Source organism: Meira miltonrushii, assembly GCF_003144205.1.
Source record: "Meira miltonrushii strain MCA 3882 unplaced genomic scaffold FA14scaffold_6, whole genome shotgun sequence".
In the NCBI taxonomy this organism is placed as follows: domain Eukaryota; kingdom Fungi; phylum Basidiomycota; class Exobasidiomycetes; order Exobasidiales; family Brachybasidiaceae; genus Meira; species Meira miltonrushii.
Genome location: NW_020289948.1, coordinates 426,950 through 451,976, shown reverse-complemented (window position 1 = coordinate 451,976; position 25,027 = coordinate 426,950). Strand labels below are relative to the sequence as shown.

Below are 25,027 nucleotides of genomic sequence, written 5' to 3'. Positions count from 1 at the left end.
GCTTTGATGGCAACAACCCTATCACGTTTAGAGAACAAAACCAAGACTCACAGGAGACACAACTAAACCATTGCTATGTATTGGTTTTATCTCCGTGGAGGCAATCTTACTTCCTCTTAGTCTTTTTGATAGGCGTTTTGCATATAACACTGAGCGTATTATGCGCTTAGGAGGAGCTATTTTTGGTTTACTTTACGTTGAGTATGGCATCTCTGTCTGGGAGAAAACAAAAAGCCTTTTTAGTGAGGGAAATGAGCAAGCTTCTCTGGTATCAAGCTCTGGTCATACAAAAGCTGGTGAGAATGAAGCGCCCGCCAATACCGAAGATCGAATTTCTAGTCATCCTGTAAACGAACAGGTAGAAATTCTCTAATCCTTATCCTACTGTTGATGAGATTTATTCTTTTCTCAAATTTCCCTTTCTTGTCTATTACTAACATCTCAAATGAGCTCGCTCGCTTTTACTCTTGGCTGTTGAGGTCTGCTCAATGAATAATTGTTCTTTGAATTTTTGAATGATTTACTGCTCGCATATTGCTCCTAAAACGCACTGATGTAATCATTAGCTTCATTCTCCCTTTGTTACGATATTGCGCAGGGCAGCCGTTGCCTAGAAATTCATTAACTCTAGGTTGATTATCAAAAAGTTTATTTGATTGGATATTTGACACGTAACTCACATCCCTTTGTGTAAACATACCAGTAAGTACTTGCAGATTCAAGGATATTTAAAGATAATACACAAAGCGGAGTATACGATTGCCTCTTTCTCTTCCACTTCGTCATAACAATCTAAATGCTTCGTTTAGCCTGCCGAAAGCCTATCCAGCGTCACTGGGCACTTAAAGCCAACTTTAGCACAACGCAAAATAGATTATTGTCAACGGATTTCTTTAAAGCGTCAATTCTAGACTTGCCACTACAAAATCAGGCTAAACCTCCTACTAGAATAGGATTTCACACCAGTGCATTCGTCAAGCGTCCTCAAGTAGGTTTGGCTGCAGAAAGTACGAATAGGGCAACGTCAGAGCCACCAAAGCTTCCCTCTTTCTGGTCGCGAGCAACAGAATTAACGAATAAGGAGAAAGAGTGGACGGTTTCAGAAGAAGATGCGCAAAAGCCAAAGATCTTGAGGCCAGTATTATTCTCCATTGCCGTAGGCGTAACAGCCTTTGCTTGGGCGGCGTATATGACGATCAAGGATAATAGAACAGTGGCTCTCACGGTAGAAAGGGAAAAGTACCTAGATTTTCCTAAAAGAGATTTTGACAAGGAAGAATTTACGGATAATCTCTTCGATTTCTCGGAACAAGAAGAAGTTCGTCTAGGGGTAATCGCTTATTTTTCAAAACAATCAGGAGCTGAAGATATCTCATGGGGCGATCTCAATGAAACTCAAATGCGAGCATTACGAAAGGTGGTGCATTTGAAAGACAGACATCCATTAGGAATCTTTAAGGGACTATATGAGTACATGGAAACGAATCGAAGTCTGGCGGTAGAATTGATTAAGCCGATCCTTTTGTTGCCTTCGACGCTTTATGCGACTTATCGTTATGTCCTACCTGTCAGATTATCTGATGAAAAACTGGCCGCGCTACCAATTTGTGCAAGCATGGTTTCTATTGCTCTAGTTCTGAAACTGGGTAAGAAAGGATTGTTTGGAAAGAGTGTGAATGGTTTCTTACGCAGGCACATGATGCGAACGCCATCTGCAATTCGATTACACACGCTCGTTACTTCAACTTTTTCGCATACACGTTTCGTCGATGTTGTCCAATACTCAGGTGTCATCTTACTTATCGGCAGCTCATATCTTGAATTACCAAAAACATCAAAAGAAGGTAAACCTTTGCATACGGCCGAAGCCACGACATTCTATCACTTCCTCGCCTTCTGTGTGGCTGCGGGAGCTTTCGCCAACGTTTCTTCGCAAATTTTTTCTCGTATCTTGCTGCAAAACGTAGGAAGAAAGTATGGTCATCAAATTGCCAAAAAGTTGATCGGGAGAGCGCCTGAATCAGGTGCCGGCGGCATTGCGGGAGCGTTAATTGGAAATTACCTTTATCATAGTCCATGTTGGGAAGAATACTCAAATAATGAGAGAATAACATTGCACACAGGCATAGCCTGCGGTAGTGCTATTCTTCTAATTTTTGAAGCAGGAGTACTTACGCTTGGGTTCATCGATAGAAGGTACCTGGGCGGGATCGATCGTGCAGCTCGTTTGGGTGGAGCAGTGTTCGGATTGATGTATGCTCGCTTCGGCAACGCTTTTTGGGAGAGTATGAAACGTTTCTTTTATGATTGCAATGAACAATTACTCATAAATATGAATCAGACTAGCAAAGAACCTCAAATCTCTACACAACAACCACTTGCTATCACTGAAGAAATACCTACTATCATGGAAGAAGTCAGACTAGGTTAAAGTCCCTTTCTTCCTTTTTCATCCCTTCTTGTCGGTTATTATTTCCCTTTCTAACCTTTTCTTGATATACGTGATACTGCAGTACATCACACATTTGAAAATTTGTCTTTCTTTTCTGACCTTTATAAATTGATCAAATTTCCGTCGTAAAATTGTTTCTGGTATTGTGTTTATCGTCTTTCCACGCACACTTTTCAAGGTAATTCTACATCTTGCATGATTCATTTTTTTCGGATATAAAGGTATAAATCAGCTTTTAACCGATCCACTTTCAGCGTATGCTTAGGCTGTTTATCAGAATGCACAAAGGGGTTGATTAGGGTTTGACACGCAAGCATTTTCCCTTTGTGCTTCGCACTTTTTGAAATACAAGAATTTGCTATAAAAATAACTGATTCATTAAACATGTTAGCTTTGAATTTCCTCGACCCACTTTAAACAAGCGTTTAACAAATGTTTCGAGCAACTCTTCAGACGACGAACAAGAATGGCATAGTGTCGCGATCATTTTATACCGCTGGAAGACTATCTAGCTCAAAATTCAACTTTGCACCCTCTCGGGCATTCCATCGAAATACTGATTTAGCAGCGTTATATCCTAAAGGTCCTTGCGTGGCTAAAGCCAGACAGCAAAGCACTTTTGTCGGGGAGCCATCGAAGCAAATTGACGTGAAGATCGAAAGCGAAATACATAAAAATGAACTTCAACTTACAGACCAACAAAAGGAATGGAGACTGCCGGAAGAAGAAGCTCAGACTCCAGAAGTCATCAGGCCTCTGCTCTACTTCTTAGGAGTTGGAGCTGTTTCTTTTGGATTTGCAGGCTGGCTTTCCGTGAAAGATACAAGAAAAGCGGTGGAAAATGCAAAACGTCAAAGCGAACATTTACGAGACTTACACGATAAATATCCCGTTGGGGAAAGTGCAGATAAGGACGCTTATTGGGGTCCTATAAATGAAGCCGATCTTCGCGTAATCGAGAAGACCAACCTGATCGAGCGAAGAATTGCTAGGATAGAATGGTTACAATACTGGGCCAATGCCTTACATCTACCTGAGCGATTCCAAAAAAGGACTTTGAAGCGGTACAACGATGACAAAGAGCTGTACAGCGATGCTGAAATCTCTGTTTTACCCATTATAGCTTTCACCGCTGTAGTATTCATCGGAATCAAGCTAAGTAGAACCGGAGTGCTGGGTAAAAATGCATTCAACCACTTGAAGAAGCATATCCTACAGATTCCTGCCGCTAATAAACTGCATACTCTCACAACATCAACATTCTCACATGTACGGCTCGGCAGCTTCTTACTCAATTATTTCGTCATACTTGGCCTTGGAAGCACGTTTCTACAAACTCCACACTTTCGTAAAGACTTGAATGGCAAACCATTACACACGGCAGAAAGGTCAACTAAATTTCATCTCCTTGCCTTTTGTATCTGCAGTGGAACCTTTTCATCTGTTTTCTCGCAAGCATTTACACGTTTAATGTTCATCAGAGTACGATCTTTATTCGGCACACACGCGGCAAAAAAGATCGTTGGACGAACCCCAGAAGTTGGTTCAGCAGGTATATCTTACAGTTTGGCCGCAATGTCATTTCCTGATGCATTTTATGCTCGGATCGATCCAATTGATGGATATGAGGGCCAGCGTTCGAAATTAATTGCTAGTATCTTTTGGTCCTGCCTCGCTTACAGTTTTGCGCTTATGCCGATTAATCTTTGGAAAGGCTGTTTGATCAGATCGGGCGACGTTGCTGCAAGAGTAGGGGGTGCATCCTTCGGTTTTATTTATTATAAGTACGGGAATAAATTTTGGGAAGGAACAAAAGGCATTTTCTATACACCAGAAGAGAAACTCATGATCGCAAGAAAATCTGATTTGACATAGCCTGTGAACCCATTTTCAATACAGAATTCACCACTTTTTACTTTCATGCTCTTCAAATCGATGATAAGTTACAGGATCATCTTTGATTGAGCTCAGTTTGCGTGCTCTTCAGGCATATCTGTGGGTAAGCTTCGAAAACCAACGCGTGAAAGAATCAGTAAACAATGGAACCACTTTCATCAGCTTAAGTACATTGATTAGAGTTTGACACATGCTTTTCGCAATGCAAAGAAGATGAATTGATTGATAAAGAGGAAGAAAGGTATACTTGCTTAGCGTGCTGCAACTATCCTTTTGTCATTTGGCATAGGCCGCTTATCCAGCAACGGCGTAAGTGATTAGGGTTTGACATGAGAAAGGGTTCCTTTGTGTTCCAGATACACTGTCTCGTATAAATACAGATCAGACCAAAACTCACTTTCATGTTCCTACGCCTATCCAAAGATTAATGTGTATCTAGTCTACAAAAACTTCGGTACGATGCTTCGGACAAGCTGTCAAAGAGGGCTTAGCAAGCAATTATTAATTCAACCGCATTCTCAATTGCCACTCTTCTATAGGAAGATCATCACTTCAGCTATTAAACAAAATTCGAATACATCGCTTTATCCGCGGCTGAAATCACCTTATCTTTTAGACAAAAGTCGTTTGGAACCACTCGTTTCACGTATTCCAAAGTTTCAGAAAACAAACACGCAAGATGAATGGCTTAAAGTTGAGTCAAAAACAGAAACACCGCGGGTTTTTCGACCATTTTTGTTCTTTGTCGGTATTGGAGCAATAGGTTTCACTGTCGCCGCCTGGGCTACCGTCAGAGAGACTGGAGATGCGGTTGCTAGGGCAGGAAAGTTTACCAGCTTAATACCGGCCGTACGTGAAAGTTTGCCATTCAAGATTGAAGGTGATGAAAGTGCTTATTGGGGATCATTAAACGAACAAGATATTCGAAAACTATCGCATCTTGGAATGTTCTTACGACAACGGAAAAGGAAGGCATTTATCAAAAGATGGTGTGATCGCTTACACATTAGTGAGAAAACCCGTAAAAAATTCACAAGATTCTCAAACAGACTTCTTACGCTAAGTCCTCTACTAAAGGAAGAGCATAGAGTGACCGTACCTTTAATTATGTTCTCAACGGTAGCATTCGTTGGCGTCAAGGCTTGCAGAGGATTTCTCGGTCAAAATATGATTGCTCTTATGCGAAGACATTTGTCGCATATTCCGGTCGCTAATCGCTTACATACACTTTCAACATCCAATTTCATCCATGTTAGAACGGGTAGCTTTCTGACCAATTCCGTCATGATATCAATTATTGGTGGCGCCTATCTAACAAATCGATCGTTCTACACTGATGATCGTGGCAACTCCAATCACACAGCTGAAGCTACGTCATTCTTTCATTTCTTGGCATTTTGCTTTGCAGTCGGGACGTTTGGCAGACTAAGTTCTCAAGTCTTTTCTCGAATTTTGTTAATGCGAGCAAAGCAGATTGCAAACCCAAAAACGTTGGCTACTGTCGGCAGAACACCTGAAATGGGCTCCGCTGGAATTGTGTATGGCTTATTAGGAATGTCAATTCCACATGCAATCGCAAGCGGTGAATGGAGAGACAACAAGCAGCTTCCATTTGTAGCATTGTCTATTCCATCTCTTGCTTTGCTTCTTTTCAGCTATAATGGTGTACTTATCGGGCTCACGGTAATAGGAGCAGAAGCAGCGCTTAGCATCAATGCTGCAGCTCGAATGGGAAGCACTCTTTTTGGAGCAGCGTATTTCAGCTTCGGTAATAAGTATTGGGAGCGGCTTAAACAAGTCTTCTACGAACGGGACGAGAGATTACAAAAAGCACTTCTTAAAAAAGGGAATCTTGTAGCTGCAATCCAAACTTTGGAGTCGCCTAAGCTAGATGAAGCGCTTAGCAAGAAAGGTAAAATCATGGGAGCACTTGAAAAAATAGAACCTTCTAAGGTCCAAGAAGCACTTAGCAAGAAAGGAAAGAGTATTGACGTAAGTCAATCAACAGAACCTTCGAAATTCGAGATGCTAAAACAGAAAATTAAGGACAGAAAAAATAAGCATACCCATGATCAATAACTTTAAAGCCTTACCTTGTCAGTTCATAATCACCACTCTAATGATATCACTAAAAATTTTTGACAGATAGAAATTTGGAGCATTTCAATGTGTATAAGCTGAGCAAGAATAATTTATGATTTGATGTGTGATAGGCTCAGTGGGGTTATGGTTCTGCATAACGCTCGGACCGCCGCCTTTCAGAGGAAGTACGATTAGCTTTTGATAGGGTTGCATAAAGCATGAAATTAACGGTACAAATTCCTTTCTAGAGTCTACCATCACCGTCAAAAGATTATATCGCTTTTTGTCTAAAGAAGTCTGGAGTAAGACGTAACTTTTGCCTACAGAACAATCTTATTCAAATAGCAAGATGTGGCGAAAGGGTCATCATACTGCATTGAATACTGGTGCTTTGAAACAAATCTTACCTAGATCATCCGCTATCCTCAAGTATTCGACGGCAAACTACAATTCTATGACCTCAACATGTCTGCGTCTACCAACAAATGCCATTTATTCCTCACCGTTCAAGCCTAAGCGATCTGGCTACGCTGTAAAACCTCTGTCACGGTGCTATAGCACTCAAGCTCGAATTCAAACCGTGTCTAAAAGAACAAGCGCAGGGTTGAAGACCATTTTTACTGGCTACAAGTATAAAAAAGGTGAATCGTTCAACGTCTTTCTACCGGTCTTGGGGATCATCTGTGTGGGAACGTTGGCGTACACGTTTTCTTCTTGGCCAAGTAAAAGCGAGCAAGACAAAGCAAATAAGTACAACGAGAAACTTACAAAGCGACCCACAGATGCACAAGCAATGTGTGCAGATATACAAGCACTAGAGGCAGTTCTGAAGAAAATGGAAAACTCGGTAATTTTGAAGTATTGGCAACTCATCAATGCACAACAAACACGATTGAGGAATGATCTTTCTAAGTCTTATGTCAGATTTTGGGACGTCGGCTTTTGCAAAGTTGATAAAATACACCAGAACACGCCATGGAGCGCAGTTAGACTTACAGTGCGAGAAATCAAAAATGTGGTAATGAGCTTAACAAAGTGGTTTTCAAGATCATGTGTCTCTCTCCAACAGGCTCGAATGGACTCGCTACCATTTCTATCATTCTTCATTGTGGTTTTTCTCAGTCTTCACACCAATAAGATACGCAGTATGGTAAAAAAACCAAAAACAGTTCTGGGTCTTTTTTCGAGTTCATTTTGATTCTTATTCTTAAATTCTAGTTTAGTCGATCCTTCTTTGTATATATTTCCTACTGTCTATAACGATCTTCTTGAATGATTAAGAAATGATATCTCAAAGCTTGTAAGATTGATCTAATATTTTCTAATTTGTATAGCAAAATGTAACCTATGGTTTGATACTACGGGTCTTCACGAGACTCCCTTTGTTCGTACGCGCAGGCTATGTCAGACTTTTAATCCATAAACGATTGATTAGCCCTTGACACGCCGTTTCTTTCCCTTTGTATGTTGTACATAGAGTAGCATCAAGTTCATTACTATATAAAGCCCGATAAAAAAACGAACATTTATTTTATGCATAGAACAAAACCCATTACACTCATTCGCGATTATCGCCTTTCACAATGCTCCGAAAGTGTATTCAAGACACATACAGAATTGGTTTGATGAAACATGGCTTACAGCGAGCTCCGATGAACCGATATGCAATTTCAAAACAACTTAGAACAATCAAATCATCTCCACAGCCGCTCTGGAAACAGCAGGCGGGTTTTAATTCTTCGCAATACAACTCTGTTTTACCCGGCAACTCACGGTGGCAAAGCACAAAAGCAGAAACGGAAGAACAGATGGAAAAAGTCAAAAGAGTGATTTTGGGTGAAGAAAAGCTATACACAAAATCAGAGAAGGAATGGAGAATACCCGAATCAGAAGCGGAACCTCCTAAGGTTTTAAAACCATTCTTATATTTCATAGGAATCGGAGTTACTTCGTATACAATTGCTGCTTGGTTAGTGATCAAAGACACAACCAAAGGGATGCAAGATGCGGTAAAGTTGTACGATCAGTTGCCAGAGCTTCGTTCAAAATATAAAGATGTAGTACGAGGAAGCTGGGGATCTTTGGGAAGTATAAGTGAAAGGGATCTAAAAATTGTTGAATACCATCAAGCTGTGATGAAGCAAGAGGAAAGGGAGAAACGGGTAGCATACTGGTGCAAACTATTACGCTTACCAAAAGAGCTCAACGATGGTTTGATACAAGCAACAAGATGGATGTCTGGCACCTATATGTCACTTTCCGGAAGTGAATTCCCGTCCGCTCCGATTATAGCACTTTCTACCGTAATTTTCCTTGGTTTCGACATCAGTCGAACGGGAATTTTCGGCAAGAATACGTTCGTATTACTACGAAAGCATCTAGTTCATTACCCAGCTGCTAATCGGATTTACACGTTAACGATGTCTGGTTTTACACACGCTCGTTTTGGCAGCTTCCTTATCAATGCAACTGTTTTATTCTTCCTCGGTAACAGTGTATTGGCAGGTTCAGGATATTTTCCACATCGTACGCCTGAAAGGAATAGATCGTATCACCTTCTTGCATTTTGTATAACGGCAGCAACATTGACTTCTTTATCCTCGCAAATTTTTTCACGGTTGTTGTTTATGCGTGCTACAAAGTTATACGGATCTCAAGTTGCAAGAAAGACCGTCGGTCGTATGCCGCAACTTGGAGCAATTGGAATTTCGACCAGCTTGGCGGGAATTTCTTCTGTCCAATTAATCGCATTTGCTGAGCAAAAGTACCACTCTATGCAAGAAGGACGCAAGGAATTTAAGCAAGCTATGGACACCTTTGCACTCCTCAACTTCTTTTACGTCTATACTCGTTTGGTCTTCCTGGCAATGAGCCTTTTTCAAGGAAACATGGCGACGCGAGGAAATCCTGTAGCTGTAACGGGGTTGCTTTTTGGTTTCACTTACTCCATCTTTGGACTGGATTACTGGGAGCATTTAAAACAAATTTTTGCTGAGCGTGATCAACGTTTACAGCTTGCAATCTATCAAAGTCATCAGCTAGCAGAAAAAAAGTTAAAGGAGTTTTATCCTGACCTATACGATCGTAAGAAAGTTCCCAAGAAGCGCTTCGTATAGAGTCTTTACTGGCATTTTCTTTTTCATAGCCCCTTTTTCACTTCTCATATCACCTCTAATAAAATAATCACAACAATATTCACTATAGTAGATGCCTCTTCAGCCAAGCAAGGGTAAATGACAGCTTTAGTCTAATAGTCAAATAGTACGACTCAATGACGTTTTTTAGATGTAGGCTACCCTTTGTCCTTACGCGTGGGCCGCCTTTGAGAAAAAAAGATGAATGATTAGGGCCTGACACGAACAATCATCCCTTTGTCTTTCACTCGTGGCAATATAGGTACACTACATATAAGGAGGAGTTACAAAGGACATAACAAGCTTTCTATACCGTACTACATTGATTTCAACCTCCATCGTAGAATGCTGCGCTATGGAACTCAAAGAGCGTTAAGGAATCATTCATCAATCCGACACCTCTCTCAATTACCTCGAACATCAAAATACCTCAGCACTTCTACAAGAAACCTTCCATCAACTCAAGATAGACTGCGACCATTCCAGAAATTTCCACTTCAAAGAGCTACACTACAACACGGCCAACAAAGTAGAAGATCCTACAGCACAGACTCGAAAAGAGAAAACAAGGACTTGCCTTGGATTTTGATCGATGAAGCGGAAGTGCAAAAGGAATGGAAACTACCTGAATCGGAGTATGAAGTTCCAAGAGTCATACGTCCTATTCTATTTTTCGTCGGTGTTGGATCATTCTCGTTCATCTTTTTTGCATATATCACCGTGAAGGATACGGAAGATGCAATGAAGTATGAAATTGCTAAAAAAGACAAACTTGCCCTCGCTTTTTTCTTTATTCTCTTCGGCTTTGAGAAATTCCCGCTATGGTTTTTCTTGGATGCCGATGATCCACGATATCGAGCAAAGGCGGGGATGATTGTAAGGTCGCTCTTATATTTCCATCGACCTGAAGAAGGGTGGGAAGAAAATCAGTCACCAACCATATACTCCAGAGCATCAGATTCTTTTACATACTTTTCTCTGATCGCTCGAGAAGGATTAATAAGTCTACCCGTTCAAATTTTATCGTTTACCTTATTTATAGGCATTCTTGCTTGCAGAGGTGGAAGGTCTAAAAACAGTGCGATCAACTTTATTCGGAAACATCTTACTTTTTACCCTGCGGCAAATCGACCACACACTCTAACAACTTCACTACTTTCCCACACTCGATGGGACAGTATTTTCATTTATTGGTTTGTTCTTTTGGCCTTAGGATGTCCTGAACCAGGCAATGGCAAATTCTATACTGACATGTTTACCAAGTCTCAACATACGGTTGAATCGACAAGCCTGTTTCAATTTTTTGCCTTTTGCATCGCTACGGGCACGTTTGGTAATCTATGTTCTCAATTATCCGCGCGGCTTTTGTTTGTTCGAGCAAGATCTTTATTTGGCATCCAGCATGCAAAATCGGTAGCTGGAGCCTTGCCGCATTTAGGTGCTGCTCCTATAGCATACGGCATGTTGGGAATGGCTATTCCAGGCTTCTTGTTCTCAACAAATGATACCTCACTCCCGCTCCCACAAGCTTCATTGAATCCTATCGTTTTAGGCCTTGGTGTCGTAAGCGCAGAGCTTCTCCCTTTTTTGTTGTACGCAAAACGAGCACCACCTCTTCCTGGTATAAGTGGGCGAGTAGGAGGAGCTCTGTTTGGTTTCATGTACTATTACTGGGGCGAAAGTTTATGGCATCGTTGTAAAGAAGTCTTTCGAGAGAGCAATGGTCCAGTCGAAGCTATATACGTGTTGAGTATGACTTTCCCGAGGAAGGGTAATACTCTAGAAGGAGCATAAGCTCTTACAAGCCTTCTTAATTCTTCTATATGAAACTTGTACCTTATTGATCGATTCATACCTTATCAATGTCACCACTCTTAAGCAGAAAGTCAACAGTATTCAAATACTTTTCAACGAAATTTGGTGCATATGTGGACTCTATAGCCGTGTGAATGAGCAAATTTCACGGAAAATTAATGATTAGAACTTTCATGGGATTTTTGAGAAAAAAGCTCCCCTTTGTCAGGATTACATAGACTGATTGATTAGATCTTGACACGCTTGATTCATTTTCCTTTGTGTGTGCTTATCACTTGTTTTGTATATAAGAGCTGCGCTTGTGGTTTAAACCAGACCATTTACCCCAATCATACACAAACAAACAACCACATACAAACAATGTTTCGAACGGCCTGTTCCCGCTTGTTGACCAGTCGACCAAATGTTCACATCTCTGCTCAAATTTCAAGCTCAATACAACCTCGTCATCTGTCAAGATCATTAATCGATTGCCATCATTCGAGGGTAGCTTTATTAAAACACCACAACAAAGGAGCACAACACTATGCTTTCTTACGTGATTCAGCGCGAAAGTACAGCACACCTACCGGTCCACATTGCAAAGTCAACTTGGATGATGAAAAAGAGTTGGAACGTGAACTTAAACGTGAATTCGACCGTGATTTTGAAAGACAAGAGAGTTTGTCTTTTTTAACAATGCAACAAAAAAAGTGGCAATTACCTGAGTCAGAAGCAAAGCCACCAAAAGTCATTCGACCAATTCTATTTTTCGTTGGTATAGGAGCAATATCCATTCTAGCAGCAGCGTGTTGGACAGTTAAGAAGACTGGTGATATGGTCGAAAATGCGGAAAAGCTTGAACTTCTTTTTCCAATGTTTCACCAAGTATACCCGTTAGCTCCAACGGGTAGCAAAGAAGCTTCTTGGGGTCGATTTAACGAAGAAGAACTTCGATTTTTGGTGCATGCGAATGAACGCTTTCAAACGTTTTTGACAAGAGCAAAGCGTAGATTGTGGTATAACAAAATGAATATACTCGAAGCATATCAAGATGCACTGGAAATGATCCTTTCCTATTCTTCTTCGATCTATCTTGCCCTTCGCGATGAACAAAAAGCTGCTATACCAATCTTGGCGGTCACAACTGCCCTTTTTTTCACATTCAAGGCAGGCAAGACGGAAATCTAAACTTCAAAAGCGTTCGGTACTCTACGAAAACACTTTTTGCATATCCCGGCCGCCAACCGTGTTCATACGCTTACAACTTCATCCTTCTCACATTCTGGATGTATAAGCTTTATATTCAATTCTTCCGTGATCTTCATGTTTGGAGCCAGCAATTTGACAAATTCTACCTTTTATTCCGATCACGCAGGGAAAGAATTGCATACTGCAGAAACGACGCCTTTGTATCATTTTCTGGCGTATTGCATCTGTGCGGCAACATTTGCGAGCGCATTCTTTCAAATCACTACCCGACTGAAGTTGCATCGGGTAACAAAGTTTTACGGTACATCAATTGCCACAAAGTACGTGGGAAGAATTCCTCATTTAGGTGCAGGTGGTATTTCGTTTAGCTTGATGGCAATGCAAGCAGCAAAGACGTTTGAAATAGAACATAAAAAGCTTAAAATTCCTGAAGAAGAACTCAGACGCGAGCAAGCAATTCAAGGTATTTGTGGTTCCCTACTTGCTTTGAATGCTGGAGTAGCATTAAATTATTTGTTTGACCGGAGTCAAATAATAGGAATCAATTCTACAGTACGTCTTGGTGGAACTATATTTGGAGTCTTATATGCAATATGTGGAAATGCTATTTGGGAGAGAAGCAAACAAATCTTTTATGAACGTGAAGAGAGGCTGCAAAACGCAATTGCTGGCAAACCAATCCGTAAAGAAGTCCAGCTTTCATCAACCGAAGATATCAAAAGAGCTCGTCCAGAAGCAGAATCAGAAGCTGCCGCAGAAGAGCCTATTCGTCTAGTGTAGGATGTTGGCAAGAAAAGCTGGCCATAGGTTTGTTGTCATCCTGTATCCTCTTTATTGACCATCACTAATTTATAGCACAGTTTGCGGCACTTTACCAGTCTCTCTTAACGCGTTGCATAGATGTTTACTCCAATACAAAACACACGTGTGCCGTTAACAGCCTGCAATACAGTGTTCATATGCATGCACCCACAGGCAATAAACAGCGCGGGCGCCGCGCTTGCGCAAGTATGGACCCGGCTTAATACAGTGCGCGCGGCTTTCTATTTTGATCAATACAAAAACATGCACTCTTTTTTAATACACACGTAAATTTTTATTATTCAAATTCGATCTTTGTGGTTGAGTTAGACTGTTTTAGTAATCAAACGCCCCACGGAAATTATAGGATCGAATAGTGGCCAACAGATAATTTACAACTCTTGCACCATCACAAACACAGCGGTCATCTGATATAAACAATTGGTGGCAATTGATACTCTGAGACGGTTGCTGGTCATACCCTACCATCAGGTGCATGCCACAACAGTCATAACGACAACTTTTAAAGTGATCGATCAAGATGTCGCACCAAATAAACGGCAACAGTCGCCCTTTGGTGGAAAGACATCAAACCGAAATGATCGCTCAACATGCCAACACTGCCGATAATACACCAGAAGAGAAAGAATCATACTTTCAACAAAGTCATGTTGATGCAATCCGAAAAGGTGTTGAACCTGCTGAGCGCGTTGAAGGTGTTGAGAATGCAGTCAACGAACGTGAAACAGAAGAGATGAAAAAGACGATGGAAGAGCACGAGCAAATCTATGCAGAGAATCGCGATAAGCTGCTCGGTGCTATTGGAGAAAGCAAAGACTTGTTGGGAGAATTGAAGGAGTACAGCCGCGAACGTTGGTCCATCCAATACCCAACGGTTGTACCTACATATACTTCCGAACCAAAGAAGGAAGGTAAAGAAGTCACTGTTCGCCCTGTCCCTGCACGCTCATTCTCAACGCCACTTGTTGAGGCTGCAGGGGATATGTCAGTCTTGCGTTTGGACCTAAAGGTTGGATCAGCTGCAACAACACCGACTGGAATCGTTCATCATCTCGAAAAGACTGCAGTTGCACAATTGATGGATGGTAGAATGACATCCTCCTTGCGCCAGTTGGAAAGCTTGCGTCAACGTATCAGTGATACCCAAAGCAAGGTATTAGTCACAGGTGACTTGAATGCAGGAAAGAGTACTTTCGTCAATGCCCTCTTGCGCCGCAAAGCGATGCCAATCGATCAACAACCTTGCACAACCGTCTTTTGCGAAGTTTTGGATGCAGAGAAGAGCAACAATGGTGTTGAAGAGGTGCATGTTGTCGACAAGGGTGTTGCGTACGATAACATTGACGCAAGCACGTACACCGTTCATCCTCTTTCTGACGTTGAGAAGATTATGATGCACGCAGAAGAAATGGACCAACAAGATGCCCCTATCGTGAAGTGTTATTGCAACGATACACGCGCCACACAAGAATCTTTGTTGCGCAATGGAGTCGTTGACATCTCATTGATCGACGCCCCTGGATTGAATCGTGATTCATTAAAGACGACAGCTTTGTTTGCGCGTCAGGAGGAGATTGACGTGATTGTATTCTGTGTCTCAGCAGAGAATCATTTCACCTTGAGTGCAAAAGAGTTCTTGCTCAATGCTAGCAACGATAAAGCATACGTTTTCATCGTCGTCAACAAGTACGATCAAATTCAAAACAAGGAACGTTGCCGCGCTCGCGTGTTGGAGCAAATTCGTCAGCTAAGTCCGCGTACCTACGAAGATGCAGAGAATTTGGTTCACTTTGTCAACAGTAGTTCGGTGATGAAGCAAGATGCCACAGAAGCCGAAGTGCCCACCTCTTTCGTTCAGTTGGAAGCCGCTTTGCGTGACTTTGTCTTGTTGAAACGTAACAAGTCCAAACTTTTGCCTGCTCAAACATACTTGCTCAACTTGTTGTCTGACGTTGACTTTTTGGCACGGGCAAACATTGCCGTTGCCGAACGTGAACTTGAAGAAGCACAAGCAGCATTGGCAGAAGCAAGACCTGCATTGCAAAAGATTCGCGCTACTGCACGTAAATTGGAAGCACAAATGGAAGATGAAGAAGATCGTGTGGTTACCAGAGCAAGTGATGGTGTTCGCTCAGCTTTACACAATTCCGTTGAGAAGATCAGCTTGGGTGCACCTGCAGTGGAAGAAGTTTCTATGCCGGAATACCCTGGTTTGATGGCTGTTTGGGAATATGCTCACGCAGTCAGGCAAGCATTGTTGCAAAGTATGGACGTTGCTGTTCGTCAAGTGGAAGATATGACAAGAGAGAGTACTGATAAGACCCTCTCTTTCTTCCGCGAATTGGGAGAGAAGAATCTCCCTGTAGACGAAAATAACAAAAAGCAAGCCACGTTCGATGCCGCAAGAATGTTTAGCAAACGTCGTCAGCTCGGTACCGTTGCAGCCTTGGGATTGAGTGCGGAAATGACACAAGTTCGTCTTTCTGACATCTTTGATGCCAAGCATCATCTGCTTGTCATCACAGGCACGACTGATGAGGATAATGCAAAGAAAGATCATGAAGAAGAGATGTCCATGGTAAACAGCTTCTCGATTGGATTGGGTGCATTGACGCTTCTTGGTGGTAAAGCTTTCGGCGCAAAGACTGCTATGGAAGCATTTGTGCGCATTACCGATATTGCAGGTAATCCCACCGTGAGACGATGGGCATTGCCTGTCTGCATGATTGCCAGTACGGGCATGGTAGCATGGACGATTATTGATTTGCCTAATTCGATTCCACGCAACATCGGAAGAGCTATCGCACGTGAATTGAAACAGCTTGAACCACCGGCAGCATTGATCAGAGATGCGGAAAGAGATCAAGAAGGCGGTATCATCACAGTGACATCAATCTTGTATACCTTCGAAGAGATTCATGCAAGACGGATCGGTCGTGATGCGCGCAAGATCTTACGTTTTGGCGGTTACGATGTTAGCGAACGCTTCCGTATGGCCATCTCTAAACAGAAACAATTCGTTCAAACACAAGAAGACAAAGAGAAGAAAGCGGGCGAAGCACAAACTTGGTTCAACACTGCACGTGGAAGAGCGAGCAACGTTTGTGTTGGTTTGGATAATTTGAAGGGATGGGAACATTAGAAGGCTGCTAATTTCGTTCGTATACAAAAAATCACACACACCTCTCAAAAATTGTTCGTTGAATCTGCATCATCTCACATCTTTACGTTTTACCATCTCTTATTTTTTTTGCATTTGTACATATATATACCATTCCGCTTTTCAGCCAAGACAATTGTTACGATTCCTTTTTTTATTAATTAAAGAGCAATGTAGTTATGAAATATGATTTTCGCTTATAGCATGACATTAAGTATGAGAGGTGAAATACAGTGCAAGCAAAAAAAAGAGCGGTGAGGTTTCCTACAATTGATGAACACGAAGAGGAGCGGTGAGTTGAGTGATATCATCAACGACAACTTCATGAAGTCGATCACGGAACAAATAACGAACAATAAGGTGTTTTCGTTCACCCATGCATGGATCAAAGAATCCCAACAATTTGTGCTTCTGACGATCACCTGGAATGATCAATTGGCCCTTGTGGACAAGCATCATCACCGGGATTGTCACATCCCACCAATCCACATTCACATCTTCCGGCGTTGATGAGGTGTTCTCAGCAAACGCCTGCTCGTTTGGATCGGCATGTCCGTTTGTGGCAGCAGTACCCCATACGGACCTGAACAGTTCTTCAGGTGAGATGTTCTCTTCGAATATCGGCCAACTGTTCCGTTTGCCGTAATAAGCCTGCACGATCACCAAACCTCCTGAGGAGAATTCAGCGTGAGCACGCTTTCTTGCTCCTCCACGCAAGACATGAATGGCTTCCGCGGCTGCTTGCTTACGTTGAACGATCATATCCTTGTGTTGTGTTCGCAAATTCACCAATCTGTTTTGTACGTTGCGGCGTCTGCGTGGGCGGAAATATAGATGCTCAGCGGCCAACAAACCTGCTCCTGGGATTAGAGCGCAACCGGCCACCAACTCGGGACGATATTCTGGACTGAGCTGAATCGGAACAACTAACTTTTGTCCTAGTCTGTTGAATCGCAGCTGCAATGACACTCCGCCCATCGGGATGCCAAAATGCAGACCCATCCCGATTCGAACATGATCGGTAATCTTGCGTTCCATCGAATGGAAAGCGGTCATCCCGCTTCGTGTTCCCAACGTCAAACCAAGCCGTAGCTTAGGAGATCCAAGAATTGCAGGTCGATATGCATAATCAAGCGAAAGGGATTGATCCTCCATTCCTAGCCCGGCTTGACATGTCCAACCTTTTCCGTCTCCTAATCTATCCGATACTCCAAACGTGATCGAGGGCGTTTGTGGCGACCGTAGCCGTACATCTTTGCCCCAGAATCCCAGAGTGTATGTTCCTGTATTGAATACAGTAAAGCCTGTCATGTTTGTCTTTTCCGATAATCTTTGAGCAAAAGAAAGCTGTAGCGCTGGAGGTATCTTGAATGTTGAGCCAGTAGCCACAAAGCTCAAAAAGCTAAACTTTGTCAATTCGTATTGTCCTTTGAGAGATGCGACCCTTGGTGGGAGAAGTGTCACACTTGCCTCTGTACCGAGCTTGGGGTTCCATTGTGTTTTCAGAGTTCCGGTCACATTTCCGCCTCCCATTCCACCTTTACTTGCCATTTGACCGTTAATGAGGAAGCGACTGTACATCGTTAACGGTGTTTCCCAGCCATGCTTTCCAACCAATGAAGTGAAACCTACTCGTGCCCAACGCTCTGAGAAAGACACATCGGGCAATTGAACTTCGATATGTTCACCCGGATCGAACGACTTCCCCTTTTCTTTCTCCATCTGCTTGATCTCCTCGCCAATACGTTGAATGACCTCTTTGCTCCTTGGCACTCGCTCTGCCGAACAGAAAAGACTTGTGGCGTCAAGATTGGCTGTGAATTCACTCTTACTTCGTACTCTATTTTCCATCTCTTCTGCTTTCTGTTGTCTTGCCATCCTTTCCCATTCTTCACGCATTTCAGCTGCCGTTCTTGGTCCTCCTGCATTTGATCTTCTGACTAAAGACCAACTTCTCGTTAGACCTTTTGGTCCAAAGTGATCATAAATTGACCTCTTTTCAGCATCGGATAAGACTTCATAGGCTTTTTGTACGGCTCGAAATCGATTCTCGGCAGCCACTTTGAGATCCGGTGTAGGATGTTTGTCCGGGTGTAGTGCCACAGCCAAAGAGCGATATGCATCCTTAATCTCATCTTCGCTTGCGTCTTTTTGAACATTCAACAAAGCATAATATGCATCTGTGTCATCATCTTCATCAGCCTCATCATCATTTTGCCCTGCTTGAGGATTGTTTCTGAATCCATCTGCCCTCCTTCCCTGTGAGCTAGATCCCATGCCCAGTAATGGCTCCTCTCCAGCCTCTCTTTGAGTCGGATCCGAGCTTCCGTCTTGTTCATCGTCTTCTTCGAAATCATCTTCATCACCATAAGTGTCGAGATCGACGATACCATTACCGCCGGGATTATGGGTGAATTCGAATCTTTTCTCTCTATTTGACTGTCTTGAACCGCTTGCTGTACTTCTTTGTCTCTCATTGCCAGAGCTTGCAGATGTTCTAGAAGAGGAAGAAGTCGAAGCGGAAGAAGCGGAATTTGTCTCTTCATCTGATGAAAAGTATTCGGCATAACTTCGTTCCGAGTATGGGTCATCGCTATCAGCACTTTGCCGTTGTTGCTGGTCTGACATCTTGCCGGCTGTGATCCACTATCAGAAGAGCTGGTGGAAGTCGGGAATGAATCAAACACCAATCACCTGCGATTGCTGACGTTAATATCTTGTCCGTGCGACGCGCTAAGCAAAAAGGAAAGCGAAAAGAGCCGAACCGCTTAAAATAATATACACTGGAAGAAGATACTTACTCACCACCATCCCATAAACGAGCATGGAGGAGGAGGTAGGGATAGTGGCACCACCTACAAAAAGTAACGATGTACGAAAACAGATTCGAAAAGCAGAACGTGATCCATGGAATAGGATATTGAGCATTCTACAAGATGCGGAATGGGTGATGGACTTTTGTCAAAAAGAATTACCTGATACTCCAATCGTACCGAATTTACGTTGTGGTGCTTGGTATGTTCCAAGATTGTCATCAAATACACATAACGAGATCGCAGTGGAAAAAGGATGCTACTTCAAGTCAACAGATGGTCATACCAACGAATGGGGGTTCAGCTTGAAACGATACAATCCTAGCGTTCTGAGCTTAATCCAAGGAAGAGGAGCATGCATCATTGTGGATTCAACAAGGCGTGGTAAATCTATGCCAGATGCTTTGTCAAAAACAATCCCAATATGGTGTGCAGTGATCAATGAAGCTGCCAGATTTACCTATGAATTGCCCACCTCATTCAAGAACACTTTTCGGATTGCTGATCATGTCATCAGCGATAGCGAGCGTGATCAGATCAAATCTCGTATTGATGGCTGGGTAGAGGATTTGTTGGACTCACACCTGCATGTGCCTAGGCTGGAAAAGCCGCTCAAGCCAATTTTTGTCAGCCGATCATTTGTCGATGCTGAAATTCAGCAGATCCGTGATGGGAGTGCGGACTTTCATCCTGTGATCTTGGTGTCTGCTTCGCCGATGGTGTCCACGCCCGATCCAAGACCTAAGCAGTACAAGCCTGCAAGTGACACCTCTGAAGATGCACTGAATCTTGGTCAAGATATAGAGAAAAGCAGGAGAGATGCAGAATTCGTATACGTTCAGGGCTCTGGCGATGACGAGGAGATGTGGTCGTGCGAATTGACGCCGAAATTGCTATGGCAACAAGACAACCTTCGAAAAATCCTCCAAACTCGAGGAAACGAGCAGGCACTACAACATTGCTTGGAGACAATTGTCTTGCAAGAGAGACTTGCAAACATGTCGGTAGGCGTGCTTGACACAATGACTGCAGATGTGCAAATCGGACTTTTCGGTCTCTGGTTCGGACGGAGAGGTAAAAATCATACATTTAGCGAGGATGAACGCGGTAGATATGTATTGATCATACACTCAGACGGAGAAGCTGAAGAGGATGGAGACAACGACAAAGAAAAAGCAGAGATTGGTGTACTGAGACTTGGTCTCGAAAGCGGTAAAAGAGGATTGCAAGATTTTCGAAAGTGTATCACAAAAGTCATTGCTGCCGCCCAAGCAACTCTTCCACGTCATATTCTCATCTGCAGTTCCGAGCACGATGGTATCGGATACGACCTAAATGGCTCTCTGGCAGTCTGTATTCTTTCAACATGCTTTGACGAGGATAAAATGCAGCTCGTTGAATCGGAATTGCGACAAAATCTACCTGACGCATACATTCCTCACGACTTAATCAAGGATGATATCCACAAAAGGCTTCAATGGATAACAACTTTTGTTCCGCAAGCAAAGCCGCCAAGTAGAAAGCACATGTTGAGGATCAATGAAGTTCTACTCAGTCAGGAAATCCGTGCCGAAGTAGCCGAACAACGAAATCAGAGTTGGTTGTAATAATTGTATAGATATGATGTATTATTGTACAATATGATAGATGTGATTGTAAGAATACATATGATGATGTCACTATCACTCTCTCCCTTGTTGTTGCTGTTGTCTGACCCTAAAGCCTTTCTTTGCCAGACTTGCTTCCAAGGTCGACCGATCTTCAGCTTGTTCGCGTGTCTCCATTCCCAAAACCAACTTTTTCAGCTGTTGACGCTCAGCCAATTGCTTCTGTTCAGCCGCACGAGAGTGAACGGCCAAAGCTGCATCAATGGGCACATGAACATCCTGCGTATGCTGTTTGTTGCCCCGCTTGGACAACAAAGAGAAACGCATATGTTGCTCAGGTGCAATACCATCTTGAGCGATTATTTCCGGAGACCCTGCAGGTCTGCTTGCTGCCGTTGACGGATTGTCTGCATTTTGGTTGGCAGCCGTTCTTTTGATAAATGGAATGCCTATGTCAAATAAGCCGCGCTTATTGTTCGAATTGGACCCTTGCGCAGTATTGCTTTCTGCCATCATCTTTGCCAGCTCACGTTCGAATTCATCTTCTGCTTCTTCATCGATCGCAGATCTTTCTCTGCGTACGTGCGCATTAGCTTCTGCATCTTCTTCGGCTTGTTCTTCATCCTCAAAGCCATCCTCATCGCTACTTGACTCGCTATCCGTGCTAGCATCATCTTTTGATACATGCCTAGGTGCATCCTCCTCGCTTTCTTCGGAAGAAGAGGAGCTCACTGAAGAGACATCATCTTCATCTTCATCAACTTCCCCGGCCACTGCATCTGCTTTTCCAGCAACATTAGCCGGTTGTGCTTCTTCAGCTGCCGCTGCAGCAGCGGCTGCTTGCTGTCTTTGCAGCATCGCATCAACTGCTACGGCTGCCTCTTCGAAGTTTCTTTTTAGGACGAAATCAGGTCGTAATGTGTCCATTGTATCGGACAGCATAAAGTCAATGTCCATAGGCAACGGTTGCTCCTTTGATAGAATGTAGATATTGAACATCAACAGGTAGTCATCCAGCCGTTCCCGTAGCTCGCCTCGATCGAAGCACATACCACAAACGTCCAATAATGTACAGACAAGTCGAATGCGGAAGTAGTCATCTGGAGCATCGATGGGCGAGATTTGTCCAGGTAACGGTCTTCCCTGCGGGTGCCCAAACGAGGCAAGAGACCACAACTGTTCAAATACAATATCGGTATTTATCAACCGATAATTGTACAGCTCGCCAAGATATTTGATCGTTGCAACTCTCCTTTGATTGTCTTTGAAGATGTTTGTTTCCATTCCAACTCTGATTTGTTCACATACAGTGTCGATTACGTGAACGACAAAATCGAAGTGATAGGTTTGCAGATCATACAGCACAACTGCAAGTAAGTGCAAATTACTGAACTTGATACGCCAAGACCGTGTGAAAACATTGTGCAACGTCTCCAGCGTCACTTCATCCTTCCAATTCATCTTGCGTAACTGCTTCAAGACCCTATCTTCTTTCCGACGAGCAAGAACATCATAGATCAGATGATTGATATAGCTCTCCATAGGCGTACGCTTCTTTGTCGCAACTGCTTCCCGCTCTGGTGGATTGCACTGATAATAAGCATTGTCCAACAGCACCAATTGACGGGCATCCAGATTTTGCGCTGCCTTTTTGCGACGCAGGAGCTCTAGCGAACTGCGCATCCTTTCACTTGTCTCTTCGTTCCTCAGAAGGTACCGCCCGCAGGTCTCAAGCAACGTGGCAATATTCTCAATATTAGGGCCATTAAAATCGTCCAAACAGACTTTGAAGGCGTGAAAGATTGTTATGATGGGGGTTACCTCAAATTTGACCAACTCTCCCAAGAAGCGAGTATTCTTTGCTCTTGTTTCGGCCATATCGACATTCTTTTTCCGTTGCAAGAATCGAAATTCTTCGTCGAGTCCTTCGATCACGCCTGCACCAACATCAGGCATGTACTTGTTCAAAGTGGCTACTAAGCGGGCATAGTAAGGTATTAAGTCGCTACGATTCCTTGGGATTGCTAGAACTTGCTTGACTAGTCTTTTACGGGCAATCTTGTTGTTCAAGAACGCAAAATCAACTGCTGCTGAATCGATCATTGTCCGATTTGACATCTCTGTCAGGCTGGCAAGAAAAGCATTGAGCTGCGCTGCAGGTCCAGCAGCAAGGCCCTCGGCAACATTTTCCTCAAAGCCTTTGGACTTTTCAGCGTCTTTGTCATCCTGTATACTCTTTGCATTCAGCTGTGGGCTGGCAACAGCACTTTTCTCTCCATCTTTGCCATTGGCATTTTGTGGATCTGCTTCCGCCTTGCCATCACCCGTCTTGGCTTTGGGTTGGCCTTGTTGTAACAGAGCAGGCGGAACCATCTCCTGCAAGTCTACGAGCTCCTCATAAAATCTACGTGTTTCCTCATCCTCCCATTTACTCTTTCCAGAGACGAATTCGCCGTCGTCACGTTCCACCAAAGTCGATCGCGAGTCCAGATTCACTGCTAGGCTGTTAGAGGGCACAGACTTTGCGTCTGTCGATAATGGCGGGAGAGGCACTCCAAGTAGATCTGACAGAGTCTTCCCCCATTCGTGCATACGTTCGAACGTTTTCGCCATCTTTTCGTAATTCTGTTGGCGATCTTCGAAGATCTCTCCTGATCGAATGTATGCTTCGTGATTGCGTTTATCCTGTTCTTGTAGTCTAGAATGCTCTTTCACAATCCGCTTTCCAAGGGTGGAAAAGTACGTCTCAAATAACTTGCGGAATTTTGCCTGCGTCTCGTTCTTCACGACGCTGTCACTCTCTGCCAAATTTACCTTGGACATCATTTCTGTGACATTATCCTGCCCATTCTGAGATCCAATCAATGTAGAGCCAAGGGACTTGAGTAATGATATCAAGATTGGTACGTTTGAATGCTCCCGATCATTCACCAGTAAATCTTTGAGCATAGTAAAGAGCCATTCTTGACCAGGGTACTCAGGATCATCTTGTGGATCGGCTTTAGACTTTCCTTTTTCTTGCCTTATAAGTTCAGTAATCGCAAGTTCTGCTGCGGCTTTGAACATAATCCTCTGCTTCTGCACTCTTGTCTGTTCCTCCTTCTCTCTTTGATCTGCTGACATCGCCTGTAGTGTAACTCTCGAAGGCATGACGAGCTGAGATGCCAGCATGGTTGATAGCGGCTGTGCAAAAAGTGAAGTAGCGAATCTTGCATGCAACGACCCAAGGCTTTCAGCGGCCGCAATACAATCTTTTGAGGTGTTACATTTACTCAAACCTTCAGGAATTGCTTGGACGATCTCTTCGATGTACTTGTCGAGGTTGAGTGAGGTAGCATCTTTGATCAGCTGATCTTTCGTCTCCGCTCCTAATGTTTGCCTTATACGCTTGATGAAAGCTGTATTTTTCTTCATATTAGAGTCCAAAGGACCTTTGAGTGCCTTTGGACCATCTTGCCAGACTTGTAAGTTTGCCGACCTAATCGCTATCCTCTTCTTTTCCCTTTCTATAGTCAATTTGGAGGTAGAAGGTGCAGCATTTGGATTACTGCCTTCCGCAGCCGCACCTTCTGCATTCGTCCCGGCACCGATCATGAACGTGAGCCTTTTCTTAAGATGAATGTAATGCCGAGATGGTGGCGAGAGAGGTACGCTTTGAATTAAACGCGTAAAGTGTTGATCCTGTGCTGTGTGTTGCGCTAACGGGAAAGCAACACTTTGAACCAAAAAGCAGTGGAGAACAAAACCCCTAACTACCACTTCTCTTCCCTAAATGCATTCCGGATCGTACTTCATCAACGCATTCAGAAGAATGATAGTGACATAGATCTTGCTCAGAGGTCACATCGGCTACAATAGGGATTCATCAAGGCTTTCACTCAACATCGCCTCCCATGACGACCGCACAAAACAGAGAGCCGTCTGCTGAGCGGTCCATGCCAGCTTCAAGATCGTCATCAGTAAATTTGCAAAATCAGAGACAGAATACGGAATCCTTCACCTCATTTGGCTTTCTGAATGAAGCCGATGAAGAACAAGAGTCGGTGTTCGCTTTA

General features: G+C 43.2%; 11 protein-coding genes across 11 annotated transcripts; 9 read left to right on the top strand and 2 right to left on the bottom strand.

Annotated features, from left to right (window-relative positions):
• Positions 1–706: 706 nt before the first annotated feature.
• Positions 707–2,431, top strand: FA14DRAFT_192785 (uncharacterized protein; the record flags this gene model as incomplete). The annotated part of the gene is made up of 1 exon (XM_025501961.1): positions 707–2,431. Exon 1 carries the CDS (start codon positions 797–799, stop codon positions 2,429–2,431), a length of 1,635 nt encoding a protein of 544 aa, XP_025352015.1. The 5' UTR covers positions 707–796.
• Positions 2,432–2,870: 439 nt separating this feature from the next.
• FA14DRAFT_192784 (uncharacterized protein) lies at positions 2,871–6,472 on the top strand. The gene is made up of 2 exons (XM_025501960.1): positions 2,871–4,088; positions 4,965–6,472. Exons 1-2 carry the CDS (start codon positions 2,885–2,887, stop codon positions 6,425–6,427), a joined length of 2,667 nt encoding a protein of 888 aa, XP_025352014.1. The 5' UTR covers positions 2,871–2,884; the 3' UTR covers positions 6,428–6,472.
• Positions 6,473–6,779: 307 nt separating this feature from the next.
• On the top strand, positions 6,780–7,628 carry FA14DRAFT_158524 (uncharacterized protein; the record flags this gene model as incomplete). Its single annotated transcript, XM_025497970.1, has 1 exon — positions 6,780–7,628. The coding sequence occupies one exon, from the start codon at positions 6,780–6,782 to the stop codon at positions 7,626–7,628; it is 849 nt and encodes a 282-aa protein (XP_025352013.1).
• A 353-nt stretch (positions 7,629–7,981) lies between these two features.
• FA14DRAFT_162630 (uncharacterized protein) lies at positions 7,982–9,620 on the top strand. Its single transcript, XM_025499697.1, has one exon. The coding sequence runs from the start codon at positions 8,014–8,016 to the stop codon at positions 9,544–9,546; it is 1,533 nt and encodes a 510-aa protein (XP_025352012.1). The 5' UTR covers positions 7,982–8,013; the 3' UTR covers positions 9,547–9,620.
• A 289-nt stretch (positions 9,621–9,909) lies between these two features.
• FA14DRAFT_158522 (uncharacterized protein) lies at positions 9,910–11,358 on the top strand (the record flags this gene model as incomplete). Its single annotated transcript, XM_025497969.1, has 1 exon — positions 9,910–11,358. The coding sequence occupies one exon, from the start codon at positions 9,910–9,912 to the stop codon at positions 11,356–11,358; it is 1,449 nt and encodes a 482-aa protein (XP_025352011.1).
• A 381-nt stretch (positions 11,359–11,739) lies between these two features.
• FA14DRAFT_192781 (uncharacterized protein) lies at positions 11,740–12,549 on the top strand (the record flags this gene model as incomplete). Its single annotated transcript, XM_025501959.1, has 1 exon — positions 11,740–12,549. The coding sequence occupies one exon, from the start codon at positions 11,740–11,742 to the stop codon at positions 12,547–12,549; it is 810 nt and encodes a 269-aa protein (XP_025352010.1).
• Positions 12,550–12,684: 135 nt separating this feature from the next.
• On the top strand, positions 12,685–13,590 carry FA14DRAFT_192780 (uncharacterized protein; the record flags this gene model as incomplete). The annotated part of the gene is made up of 1 exon (XM_025501958.1): positions 12,685–13,590. One exon carries the CDS (start codon positions 12,685–12,687, stop codon positions 13,348–13,350), a length of 666 nt encoding a protein of 221 aa, XP_025352009.1. The 3' UTR covers positions 13,351–13,590.
• Positions 13,591–14,137: 547 nt separating this feature from the next.
• FA14DRAFT_127775 (uncharacterized protein) lies at positions 14,138–16,534 on the top strand (the record flags this gene model as incomplete). The annotated part of the gene is made up of 1 exon (XM_025496818.1): positions 14,138–16,534. One exon carries the CDS (start codon positions 14,138–14,140, stop codon positions 16,532–16,534), a length of 2,397 nt encoding a protein of 798 aa, XP_025352008.1.
• Positions 16,535–16,816: 282 nt separating this feature from the next.
• On the bottom strand, positions 16,817–19,180 carry FA14DRAFT_151104 (uncharacterized protein; the record flags this gene model as incomplete). The annotated part of the gene is made up of 2 exons (XM_025497462.1): positions 16,817–18,882; positions 18,943–19,180. 2 exons carry the CDS (start codon positions 19,178–19,180, stop codon positions 16,817–16,819), a joined length of 2,304 nt encoding a protein of 767 aa, XP_025352007.1.
• Positions 19,181–19,721: 541 nt separating this feature from the next.
• Positions 19,722–20,918, top strand: FA14DRAFT_110992 (uncharacterized protein; the record flags this gene model as incomplete). Its single annotated transcript, XM_025495926.1, has 2 exons — positions 19,722–20,127; positions 20,191–20,918. Coding segments are annotated over 2 exons (1,134 nt in total), but the record flags the coding sequence as incomplete, so codon positions are not given.
• A 46-nt stretch (positions 20,919–20,964) lies between these two features.
• On the bottom strand, positions 20,965–24,604 carry FA14DRAFT_162627 (ARM repeat-containing protein). The gene has a single exon (XM_025499696.1). The coding sequence runs from the start codon at positions 24,564–24,566 to the stop codon at positions 21,048–21,050; it is 3,519 nt and encodes a 1,172-aa protein (XP_025352005.1). The 5' UTR covers positions 24,567–24,604; the 3' UTR covers positions 20,965–21,047.
• Between the last annotated feature and the right edge of the window lie 423 nt (positions 24,605–25,027).